Source organism: Mustela erminea, chromosome 17, assembly GCF_009829155.1.
Source record: "Mustela erminea isolate mMusErm1 chromosome 17, mMusErm1.Pri, whole genome shotgun sequence".
NCBI classification, from domain to species: Eukaryota; Metazoa; Chordata; class Mammalia; order Carnivora; family Mustelidae; genus Mustela; species Mustela erminea.
This window is the reverse complement of record NC_045630.1, coordinates 38277676-38290902: the sequence shown is the minus strand read 5'-3', so window position 1 is coordinate 38290902 and position 13227 is coordinate 38277676. Positions and strand designations below refer to the sequence as shown.

Sequence of the window (13227 nt, the reverse complement as noted above, 5' to 3'; positions counted from 1 at the left end):
ATAGACAGATATAATTAGTTGCTGTCCTTAAAGCACTTAATTGAGCAAGGAAGCTTAATTATAAAACAAAATGGGAGGTATATGTTGCTAGGAACATAAAGAAGGGAAACCTAAATTAGTCGCCCTGCTCAGAAAAAGCTTCCCAGAACAAGTGGCATTTAAGTTGAGGTGTTAAGCCAAAGGATAAGTTAAAAATAGCCCAATAAAATGTATCCAATGTATGCAACTGTAGGAGATAACACAGAGTTCAAAAATGAGAAAGTGTGTGTGGTGCAGTGTAGAGAATGATAGGAGACCCTGGCAGTACAGGGAGTGAGGTTGTGCATAGCTTTGTAAGACACAGACACAAGCTTCGTCTTTTCTACTGGATTAAAAGAAGTTCTAGAAGAATTTAAAAAGGAGAAAAGCAGAATCATTATTTTTAAAATATTTACTCTGGCAGGAATGTGGAAGAGGGATTTGAAAGGGAGAAGGGGGACCAGCCGAGAGACTATTGGCATTAAGTCAGGTAAAAGATAGTTCAGTAAGGTGTAGTGACAATGGGGTTGTGAAGATTAGTTTGAGTGGAAGGGGTACAGTTTGCATTATATAGAGCGTAAGCAAGCATCCAAGCCATGTGCGTGACTTAAGTAACTCAGATGTTACCGTTCACTGACCCAGGGAACGAGGAGAGGAGCAGATTGGAAGATTAGTGATGAGTTTAGTTTGGGGTACTTGATGAAGTTGAAGTACCTAACAGATGTCTCAGTTGAGATGTCTAGCAAGGCAGTTGGCTTGAAGTTTGAAGTTTGAAGAGTAGCATGGATTTCAGAATTAGACTTCTACATTATTGGTATCCATGTAATAATTGAAGTTGTGGGAGTGATGGTATCATCCAGGAATAATGTAGAAAATGGGTAAAAGAAGAGATTCAGCCTGGGACTTCAACCTTGAAGAACATCAACATTTGAGAATACTGAAAGGAGGGGCACCTGTGTGGCTCAGTGGGTTAAAGCCTCTGCCTTCTGCTCGGGTCATGATCCCAGGGTCCTGGGATCAAGTCCCACAGCAGGCTTTCTGCTCAGCGAGGAGCCTGCTTCCTCCTCTCTCTGCCTACTTGTGATCCCTGTCAAACAGATTTTTTTAATTAATTAATTAAAAAATTTTAAAAAGAGAATACTGAAAGGAAAAGCCAAAACATGGTAGTAAGAGAGTACAAGGAAAACTGAAAGATTCATGGTATTAAGAAGCCAAGGATTGAGGGAGGAAAAAAAGAATGCTCAAATTCCAAGCATGAATGCTGCCAAAAAGTTAATGGTTGAAATATGTTAATTGGATGTATTACTTAGGGTTATATTCAACTGAAATGACAGAAAAGCCAAAATAACAATCTTAGGAAATTTTGGCTATTTTTCTCATGGATAATTAAATTTAAAAATTGTATTTTGCCCATCTTGTTTTAAACATGTAATCAGTGATCTCAAACTTTAGTGCACATTGGAATCACTTGGAATTTTTAGAAATACTGATGCCTGGCTCCCAGTATAAATACCAGTATGTTGGTATTCAAGTTTGTTTACATAAAGACCTCATATAATAATATACTTCAAGTAAATTAAGGACATCACAAGAGTAATTTTGACATTCATATACTTCTTGCTTGTGAGCTAACTTTGAATCCTGATCCCCATGCAAGGTATGGCTGCAGTATTTGTTTTAGGTGTTTTGGAGTCCAACAGACTTGGGTTCAGATCTTGACTCTGTTGTCTTTCTGGTATAACAGGTCTCTTCTTCCTCAGCATCAATTTCTGTTTTGTAAAATAGAGATCTTAATCATCTCATGAGATATTTGTAAAGAATAAATAAGACACCTTTTCCACTTATTACTGTTGTATCAATAAGTTACTCAGTTTCTCCTGATTTACTCATCTCTAAATTAGATAATGATATTATCCATGCTTATTGTAAGGACCTACAGTGCTTAGTACAGTGCTAAGGGCTTAGTAAGTCGTATTGTCACTTAAACATTTAGTCAGCCTCAAGGTCACAGAAATTGGAAATGCTGATAGTCCTCTGACAGAGAGTTGCTCTCAGAAGTTTGCTGCAGCCTGGACACCAAACCCAGGATATAAGCGAGGTGGGAGGTGTTAGGATTCCTTTCCTTACCAGGAAGTAGAGTCGTCAGTGTTCCTTCTCCTTCTGTTCTTCCAAATGGATTGAGATAGGAAAATGCACATATCTGGCTTTTCAGACACTGCACATATATTACAATTTAGAAGGATTTGTTAGGGTTACATGAGTCTTCGCTCCCAACTGGCCACGGGTTATGTGTGATAAAGTATATAGGAGGTGTCCATCGTGGTTAGCCCCACGGGTTTCAGAGGGCTCATAGCTGTCAGGAGTGAATGAGCCTAAATGAAAAGAGAGTGATTATATGACTATATTTCTGCAGTTCATTTTTGGCTAACCATTCTTATACTAGCTGTTTGTAATCCTGATTGGTTTTTTTGATTTATAAGAAAATAGATCTCATCGCATATTTGCTATATTTACGTGTTTCATAGGCTGTGTGGAGGAGCTATAAAGCGAGGAATTATTTACATAAAGTGAAAGCTGCCTGCAAGATTCAAGCCTGGTATAGGTATTGGAAAGCACGTAAAAAGTATCTAGCTGTACTAAAAGCTGTGCAAATCATTCAAGGTTGCTTCTATACCAAACGGGAGAGAACACGGTAATATATGATATTTGTGTCGGGGGAGTATGTGTGTGTGGTAGCCAAGTCTGAATATAAAATAATATTGCTTACTGGTTTTTCTTTTAAATATTTGCTATGCCTAACTTGTATGGTTTGTTTTGTTGGTGGTATCTCCATTAAGGAAACAAAGTATACCTCTAAGATTGTCTTATTTTTTGAGATAGAGCCTTCAGTAAAAATTCAGTAAAAAGTACTTAAAGTTGATTTGTTTTCATGGAGATGAAAGTAAGGGGAAGTGAATGAAATAATCTAGTAAAATCTTGGTTTCCTTATTAGTGTATTCATCCATTTTGTTTGTCAATTTAGCTACTAGAAAATTTGTTTTCTCATTCATTTTTCTTTTCTTTTTAACTTAGCTCCCACACTCTTTTACCTTGATGATGAAGAATACCTAATTATCAAATTATTTATGTTCATTGTATTTTCCTATTCCTTGTTCATTTCTTTGAAATACCTTTTCTAAAGCTCTTGTCAGGTTTTTGGTGCTATTTTTTATTTCATAGAGTAAGAATTTTTCTTCAGTTACCAGAATTGATGAATTATTGTATCAGTGGTGGTTTTAGAGATTGTTTTAGGAGAACACTAGTGTTAGAAGAGTTTCTTGATAAATTCCATGCGTAGAAGCGCAGGGCTTACCACATAAAGATCTGTTGCTGCTATCAGCTTTTAAGGACCATTATCTAAGTTTCTTGATCCAAAAAGCTGAATTTTTCTCATTAACATTCAGCTTTGTTTTCTAAGAAATGTGACAACATGATGTAAGTTAAATCCATTCTTAATTTTTATGAATTACACCATGTTGATGCCTAAAGTTTAAAATCTGACCCTCACTTTCTAAGTTTTTCTCCAGTTTTATTTATAAAATATTTCTTTTTAGATCTTTGTATGATGCCTAGCTTTCCTTTCAAATAAGGAAATGCCTTATTTACCTGATGCTATTCTAATCTCCCAAGTTCTCTTTGTGACCTCGTCCTGTCTGCTTAATGAATCAATTGCAATATGGACTCGGACTTTATACTCTGCCATTATTTCTACCAGCACCTGCTTTATCTAGGCTTTCTAGGTCTGGGTAATTGTACTTTCTTTTGATCCTGTTCAGAATTCTTTCTCATTCTAGAAATTCCTATTTCTTATCCCTGGAATATTGCTAATTGCAGAATTTTTTTTCATTGTGTCAGTTCAGGGTGTGTTTATGTATATGTATAGAATTCTGATTGCTACAATTTAAATATAAATTATACTTTTCCAATTTCTTTTATTGTCATTATCTTTCTTATATTTTCTTTCTCTAGTATTTGAGGGGGGATACACATAAATTCTTATTGAGTAAATTAAAGACATTTGTAATTGCTTTCCACTAACTACTTTTTAGGTTTCTGAATGTGAGAGCATCAACAATTATCATTCAGAGAAAATGGAGAGCTACGCTTGCTGGAAGAATGGCTCGTGAACACTTCTTAATGATGAAAGTAGGTGCAGCAAGAAAAAAAGAGCTCATTCGCAAAGAACTATTTTATGAAACAAAACAAAAATTATTTTTTGTTAACTGTACATTTTAAACATATCACTGCAGTTAATTAAAAATTGTATTTACTCAAAAAATATTTTTTATGAATAGTTGTGTTTGTATATTTATATTTACAAAATACTCTCAAATCCAAGTTTGAAGTAACTAATTTTAGAGTAAATAATTTATTTGGAGGAAGTCCTGATAGATGTAGCAAATTCTATCTATTATATTCTTTAATAATACATTCTTTAAGCTATAATTGGTGATCTGTTAAAAATATTTAACATCAAAGTCTAGAATAGCCGCAGTACGTATAGCCTTTTTATTAAAGAAATCAAAACTAAAATTCTGCTTATAAATTTTAATATTCATATAATATTCACTATTATCGTATAGCCATTATTATTATTATACCTACTAGTGTATATTTGCTGAATGGATCCTCATAATCACCCTGTGAAGTAGTTATTATTAGCATACCTATTTTACAAACAGGTCTAGAGAGGTAAAGGGACTTGCCCAAGGTCATTCAGCCAGTTGATGAGGGAATCTATGTTTTAAAGCAAACCTCGTTCCCATTTTAATTTATATACTTCTTCAGGGTCTTAGAATTTGGTTGTCAAGATGTTATTTATTGAAAAAACTAAGATATGCTGGTTCTAAGATGTACTTTATGGTTCTTGAAGGAACAAACAGCTTCTCTGATAGCTTTTTACAATGCCCATTCTCTTCTTTACATTGTTAGCATCTTTATTAAGTGTATTTGTCCTGTGGTGATATTATTCCTTTTCTCCCTCACAATGAGAGGTATCAAGAAGATAAGAGGGAAACAGAACCAGATAACTATTGACCTTGGCTTGCACATTCATAAAAATTTAACGTTTAGCTGTAGACCTATATAGGATTAGAAATTATACACCAAAAAAAAAAAAGAAAGAAATTATACACCATTATTTTTCTTGTATATGAAATATGACATTCGTAAGCTAAAAATGAAAAGAAAAATCACAATTATACCATCTTATTTTACACTGAGAAATTTAAAAACCTCCAGTGGATTGAAATTATTAAACCTTTCTATTAATGCCACTTGCACATTTTGCCTTATAGAGACATCGAGCTGCTTGTTTGATCCAAGCAAATTTTAGAAGATATAAAAGAAGGCAGGTCTTCCTTCGGCAAAAGTCCGCTGCTTTGACCATCCAGAGATATATACGAGCCAGGAAGGCTGGGGCGTATGAAAGGATAAAATACCTAGAATTAAAAAAATCTACAGTTGTTCTGCAAGCACTAGTGCGTGGTTGGTTAGTAAGAAAAAGAGTAAGTATTTTCAAGTGGAATATCTCAGTCATGTGAAATGAAAGTATTTGATGTTAAACTGTGTCCAGAAATTTTAGATTTTTGGACAATAATTTCAGAGCTAATATAACCAATAACTTGACTTTATTCAGCTTCTGCAGAGCCATGTAACAAGATCACTGGTTGCTATCAATTTTTGTTCTATGAGCCTGTTGCTCATAGATGCTCACCTAAAAGGCACACTAACTTTTCTCTTAGCAAAGGAACTGAAAGAGTGAGGGAAGAGCTCCACACATGAAGGAGGTTGTAATTCAGGTAGCCCTTTGCTACCACCAAGCAACTCTGAGGTGCTGTGAGCTACCATTCCTGTCATAAATCCCACGTCATCAGCAAGAGAGAAAATCCCTCTGAGAGAGTTCATGACATTTTTGGCATCCAATATATGAAGCACTGGCAAAGACAAAAATAACTAAATTTGAAATAAAAAAGAAAATCTTTCATGTTGTGTTCATTAAATATAAGTTGGAAGCCTAAAGGCCACTATGGAGAGGTTCTACTACAGGAGTCTTGTGCTAGATTTGTGCAAGACTGCCTAATAACTGGAGAAATCAGTTCAGATAATTTTGTCCGACTTACTGTGACCATCTCCAGCAGTTCTGCTTAGAACACTGTAATTTGAAAAAAAAGAATACTATAATTTGTTTTAAGTTTAGTATTCATATATTTCTCTCATTATAGTTAGTACATTCAAAGCTTTAATTAGCTTTTTTTGTGTAGTCAGGTTAAACACTGTTCTTTAGTAAAGTGCCCAAAATAGAGTTTTGCTTCTTATAGCCCAAGTTAGGAGTTACACATGTGGAAATAATGTATAGTAAAGGATTATAATCACTTTGAGTTACAATGTAAATAATATTAACAACTCAAAGTTAACTTATGGCTAATTTATATAATTTCATATTGCAGATATACAAAAATAAACATTGATCAAGTTGTCTTAAGAGTCAAATATTTCGTTTTTTATTTCTCTGTTAGATTTTAGAACAGAAAACGAAAACTAGGCTTCTTCATTTCACAGCGGCCGCATATTATCACCTGTCTGCTCTTAGAATTCAAAGAGCATATAAATTTCACGTGGCTTTGAAGAATGCTAACAAGCAGGTTAATTCAGTCATCTGTATTCAGGTTAGCTTTTCCTTTGCAATAAAACTATGTGGTATAATTTTTGTTAGAAATTTTCTATTTTAATAAATAATTTTCAAATACCTTATGCTAAAGCCATATAACATTAGCCTTTTGCTTATAAGATGATATATTTAGGATGGCTTGATGGGTTAGAAATAGGTTGGTATTTTAAGGCACAGGAATAAAGCTATAAATTATTATCTGAAATAACTGTATTCATTTATACTCTTCTCAAAGACTGAGGGTACCTGTTTCTCCACACTCTTGCCAACACATAGCATTAAAGACTGATTTTTGCTCTTTTGATGAATGGCAAATTGCATCTCATTTTTGCTTTGAATTTCCTTTGATTGCTAGCAGTTCTAAAAAATGTTTCTGTTGGCTATTCAAATTATTATCTGTATATTGTGTGCTTTTTCTTAATGTATGCATGTGTGGGGTTTTTTTTTTTCCCATATACGCTGCCCTTTTCTCTTTTGGATGTTCTTTTTTTCTTATGATTTATAGGCATTCTTTATGTATTTTGGATAAGAACTTTGCTTTATATCCATTAACATATACTTATATGTAAAATATTTAGTGAGAAAACAAATTGTAGAATGACACAGGAGACTTGGTAGAATTTGTATAAATTGTGAAACGAAGGCTATGTTGTATAGGGTTAAATTTACAGACACACACACCCAGTGAGGACTAGAAGATTTGCACCAAGTGGAATAGCTGGGGAAGGTTGAAAGATATTCCGTATATGTTGTTTATTTCATTTATGTATGTATGTGTATATATGTATTTATTTGTTTTTAAAACCTGAAGTAAAGAAAATCTCTATGTTTTAAACAGAGATGGTTTCGAACAAAATTACAGCAAAAGAGATTTGCTCAGAAATATCATAGCATCATCAACAGTCAGCATCAAGTTCAAGAACGTATGAGCCAGGAAAATAGGGCTGCATCAGTAATACAGAAGGCAGTACGCCGTTTTCTCCTCCATAAAAAACAGGAAAAATTTAATAATGGAATCAGTAAAATTCAGGTAACTGGAAATATTGTGAAGTTACTTCCAGATTTTGGTTTATAACTCACTTACATGCTATCTAACATTTTAAAAAGACAGTAATATACATTTTAAAATGCTGAAGTTCACCAGTTGAATAACTCATAAATACTATATCATTATTAAGCCCTTCATTTTCAAATTTCCCTAGAGACATTTAGGATTGAGATGAAAAAGTATTTTAGCATTTTGTATAGATTTAGACATCTTTGATCAATGAATTCAGGTTATATATAGGAATATTATATATATTTCTTTTCAGAAAAATTGCTTTAGCTATTTATTAGAACATGAATTGAGGTTTTATTTGCAAAGTGCTTATATCCTATAAATTTAGTGAAAATACTTCTTTTGTAGGAATGGATGTAGATATAAGTTCAAAACATCATGGCTTGTAAACTTAAAATTACTGTGTTGTATCTCTTTAAGGCATTATGGAGAGGATACTCTTGGAGGAAGAAAAATGATTGTACAAAGATTAAAGCTATACGACTAAGTCTTCAACTTGTTAACAGGGAGATTCGAGAAGAAAACAAACTCTACAAAAGAACTGCACTTGCACTTCATTATCTTTTGACCTACAAGCACCTTTCTGCTATTCTTGAGGCTTTAAAGCACCTAGGTTAGTTTGTCTTAATGCTATCTTGTATAAGGTTAGAAATGCATGTTTACCTTTGAATGTACAAAGAATGTTATAATACAGTATTAGCTAAAACTTCATTTTGTTGCTGTGAATTTATCTCTCTCTTTTCCCTCTTTTCAGAGGTGGTTACTAGATTGTCTCCACTTTGTTGTGAGAACATGGCCCAGAGTGGAGCAGTTTCTAAAATATTTGTTTTGATCCGAAGTTGTAACCGCAGCGTTCCTTGTATGGAAGTCATCAGATATGCTGTACAAGTCTTGCTTAATGTGGCTAAGGTAGTTTTCCCTTTTAATAAGGAATTGTTTCTTGGTCAGGAAATCTGACCTGACAAATTAAGTTCATGCTTGCTCACCACTAGAACTTACTAGATCACCCAGTTAGAATTCATTTATATGCAAGAGTCTTAGGGGGAAAAACATTTACTCTGATAACATAATTGTACATAGAAACACTAATTGTTTATGATTTTATTTTTTCTGTCTTTGTGATATTAATAATAATTGCTAACATTTATTGAGTATCTCCTACATGCTAGTGTTTTTCATGCATCATTTAAATTTTCTTAAAATAATAGTCTCAAGCAGTCCATGTTATTATTCCAATTTTATAGAGAAGAAATAATAATTCTTATAGAAATTAAGTCTCCTGGCCTAAACCCTTGAGTGTGTAAGTGGTAGGGCTGAATTCAGATCCTTTGTCCACCTCTAGAGGTGTTGTTCTAATCCACTGCATTGTATCAAAACAATAGAACCTCTTATAATCATGTCTGGCAAAACATGATTAAGATACTGCTATCACTTGGTTACCCTGTATTTAAGACTCTATATAAGGATTAGCATTTAAGTTTTTGGACTTTGGACTGGTAGCAGATATCTGTACTAAACCATAATGCATGCAGCCAAAAGTATTGAGATGACAAATTTATCTTCCCCACCCTACCCCTCAGCCACAGCTCTTTACCTGATCTTTTCTTACTGAGAAGTGGTGGTTAAGAACACAGACGGATACCATACTGCCTGGGTTTGAATCACCGCTCTGTGGCTTATTACAGGTTACTTAGCCTCTCTGTGCTTTAACTGTAAATGGGTGTGATAGTAGTATCTACCTCACATTGTTATTGTAAGAATGAAGTGAGTGAACGTACGTATCATGTGCTTCATACGTAAAAGTGCCAAATAAATGTTAACTGTTAATATTATTTTGTTATTTTTATCTTAGTATCATTAGCATTATTTGTTTCCACACAAATTTCCATATGAATCTAGTTGATACAATGAGATATACAGTTAGGTATATGAGGCAGGAAAAATGTATCCTAATCGTTAGTCTTTATCACTATTTTACCTGTGGTTAACTACCACAGATAAGTTATCTTTTTCCTGCGAGGTTCTCAGTAAAATTGCCTTGTCTTTAAGCTTTTTATTTACTCCAGGGTGTTCATGTTCAAAGATTTTAGATTTGATTCCTATTTTGTGGAACTTTCAATTAAAATGCAGATATGCATATAAAATGGATCAAAAAATGTTAGTAATATCAAGAAATCATTTCACGAAGTCCTTTGCACTTGCTATAGGTAATCCAAAAAGTTGGTCCTCAGCTTTCTTTTTGCTTGGGCTGTTTCTAAGACTACCTGTGTGTGTTGTAACAGTTGCTTTCCTTCTGTCCTCTTCAAGTATGAGAAAACTACTGCAGCAGTTTATGATGTCGAAAATTGCATAGATACTCTGCTGGACCTTTTGCAAATGTACCGAGAAAAGCCTGGTGACAAAGTCGCAGACAAGGGTGGAAGCATTTTTACAAAAACCTGTTGTTTGTTGGCGGTTTTATTAAAAACAACAAATCGGGCCTCTGTAAGTATTCGTTATCATCCTTTGAGGTTCTCTGTCCAGGTTTTTAGGTTTAAGACTTACACTTTTCCTTCAGTAGTTATCACAATTTAAATTTTGTGTATATTTAGACCTGCCTTTCGTGTTGATAAAGGAGGTGTTTGTGTGTTATGTTGTGTGCTGGGTGTATTGTGTTGTGTGCTGGGTGTGTTGTGTTGATAGTGGTTTCCTAATGTAGTAAACTGAATTTTAAAAAGAAAGCTTAGGGGCACTTGGGTGGCTCAGTTGGTTAGACGACTGCCTTCAGCTCAGGTCATGATCCTGGAGTCCTGCGATCGAGTCCTGCATCGGGCTCCCAGCTCCATGGGGAGTCTGCTTCTCCCTCTGACCTTCTCCTCGCTCATGCTCTGTCTCACTATCTCTCTCTCAAATAAATAAATAAAATCTTTAAAAAAAAAAAAGAAAAGAAAAATAAATAAATAAATAAATAAATAAAAAGAAAGAAAGCTTATTACAGCTATGTAAGTAGCCATTTCCCATTTACTTGAGGAAAGTAACAAATTATTGAACAAGGTAGACTGCAACATATATGTGACTCCTCATTTTCCTGTTGTAACCATAAATACATTTCAAGCTTTTCCATGGTGAGAACTCTGTAAGTGTTACTTACAGTCGACATGGGGGGACCACAGACTATAATGGGATTCTGGCCCTCATCCTGAGAACAAAACCACTAAACGATTATATACAAGGGAGTGTGTTCTAGTTTAAGTTCTAACATGAATTTGGCTCCTGAATGAAGAATGGTTTTGGGAAAGCATGTGAGGATATAGTAAGACCATTCAGGAAGGAGGGAAGCATAGATGTGGTGGTGGTCTATGCAAAAGACTGTACTTAACCTAGGGTTGTGAGAGATGCGTAGATAACTTTGGAAATTTCGAGAAAATTCATAGCACTTGGAAACTGGATATGATAGGCATATTGACTATAATATTTACCTGTATTCAGTATGGAGTAAGGTGTACAGTTTTTGTAATTGTCTTACAAATTAGTTTATAGCTAAAACCTATCTAACTACTCAACTTGGAAAGCATTTTAGATTTTACTTTATTTATTTATTTATTTTAAGATTTTATTTATTTATTTGACAGAGAGAGATCACAAGTAGGCAGAGAGACAGGCAGAGAGAGAGAGGAGGAAGCAGGCTCCCTGCTGAGCAGAGAGCCCGATGCAGGACTCGATCCCAGGACCCTGAGATCATGACCTGAGCCGAAGGCAGCGGCTTAACCCACTGAGCCACCCAGGCGCCCCGCATTTTAGATTTTAGATTTTGTTAAAGACTCAGAAGTTTACTATATGCTGTTATTATGGTTGATTTTACTACCATGTAAGGGATACAAAATTTGTTTTAGTCTTAATAATTTGTACATTTTCTTTTTTAGGATGTTCGAAGTAGATCCAAAGTTGTTGACCGTATTTATAGTCTCTACAAGCTTACAGCTCGTAAACATAAAATGAATACTGAAAGACTGCTTTATAAACAAAAGATGAATTCTTCTATAAGTACTCCCTTTATTCCAGAAACACCTGTAAGAACCAGAATAGTTTCAAGGTAAGCAGTAAATATACTCTGTAGTTTTAAGTCACCGTTCATTCATTTATTTAGCAAACATTTATGGAGTACCGACTATAAGCAAGATACTGTGCTTGACAATGGAGAAACAACATATGAGTAAAAATAGGATCTTTGGAAAATCTAAAGTAGACAGTCTCAGTACAGAATAAAGTAATAACACTGTGGCTTTGGGTATTAATAGTTATTCGATAAATTCCTTGTATTAAATAGTTAAGTGCTAAGTCTAACAGTTAACTTTTTATAAGCTTTGCTGTATAAACTTTCTTTTCTCGCATGAAGAACAAGCTACCCTGTTTAAAAGCTGCCAAAAATCCTCTCCTGGCTACAGTATCAACTTCCAACTCTTCTCCTAATCATCCTGACACTTGAAATTTCTCCTTCTAAAGAAGTCCTTTATGAGACCTTGTACTACTTTCCCTAGAGCTGCTATAACAAATTACCACAAACTTGGTGGCCTTAAATGACAGTAACATTCTCTGAGAGTTCTTGAAACCAGAAGTTCAAAATCACGGTGTCAGCAAGGCCTCACTTTCCCTGAGAGCTCTAGAGCAGAATCCCTCCTTGACTCTTCCAGTTTCTGGTGACTGTAGTGCTCCTTTGCTTGTGGCTGTCTAACTCCATTCACTGCCTCGGTCTTCACGGCTGTCTTCTCCTCCTCCCTCTTCCTCAAAAGGACGTGTGTTGGATTTAGGGCCAGTTCAGATAATATGGGATGATCTGATCTCAAGATACTTTGGTTAAGTAGATCAATGGAGACCACTTTTTCAAAATAAGGTAATATTACAGGTTCAAAGGATTAGGATGTGGATATATCCTAATATATCCTAACATATCCCCACCATATCCTTTTGATGGGGGGTGGCAGACATTTACTCAACAGCAAACCTATAGTGATAATAGTAGTTTAACTAGTTTAAGACATGTAACTTTAGAAATTTTTAAAAAATGAGTATTCTGGTTAAGCAAGTAGACACCTTCATCAGTGTGAGAACAAGCATAGTATGCAGCTGCGCCCTATCCTTTACGGTGCTGAGCTTGTGGTTATGGCGCAGCATGGAGCCACTTAGTTTGGGAGAAAGACCGTAAGTAAGCAAGTGAGTGAAGAGAGTAATAAAGATTTTGGTAATTGCTAGGATAGAGAATTAACTTAGAGGACGTGCTCAAATAATGTGACTGGGAAACTGTCTCTGGGATGTAGTTACAAGAAGTAAAAGTCAGAAAGGATAGGAGATGATACAGTGGGAAGGGACGTTGACTCATGGGTTTTGTTTTGGGAAACTTGAGGTTTCTGTGACAAATTAGAGGAAGAGACAAACAAGCTATTAATCAGGGCTGTGTTTCTAG

General features: G+C 34.8%; 1 protein-coding gene across 3 annotated transcripts in view; it reads left to right on the top strand.

Moving 5' to 3' along the window:
* The window catches only part of ASPM (assembly factor for spindle microtubules), a 63133-nt gene that overhangs the window by 46369 nt on the left and 3537 nt on the right, over positions 1-13227 (top strand). For all 3 annotated transcript variants that reach the window (XM_032317746.1, XM_032317747.1, XM_032317745.1), the window contains exons 19-27: positions 2544-2710; positions 4107-4203; positions 5355-5564; positions 6576-6725; positions 7566-7757; positions 8208-8400; positions 8542-8696; positions 10095-10271; positions 11690-11859. In XM_032317746.1, coding sequence (XP_032173637.1) covers positions 2544-2710; positions 4107-4203; positions 5355-5564; positions 6576-6725; positions 7566-7757; positions 8208-8400; positions 8542-8696; positions 10095-10271; positions 11690-11859 — 1511 coding nt within the window. The remainder of the gene's footprint in view (positions 1-2543; positions 2711-4106; positions 4204-5354; positions 5565-6575; positions 6726-7565; positions 7758-8207; positions 8401-8541; positions 8697-10094; positions 10272-11689; positions 11860-13227) is intronic.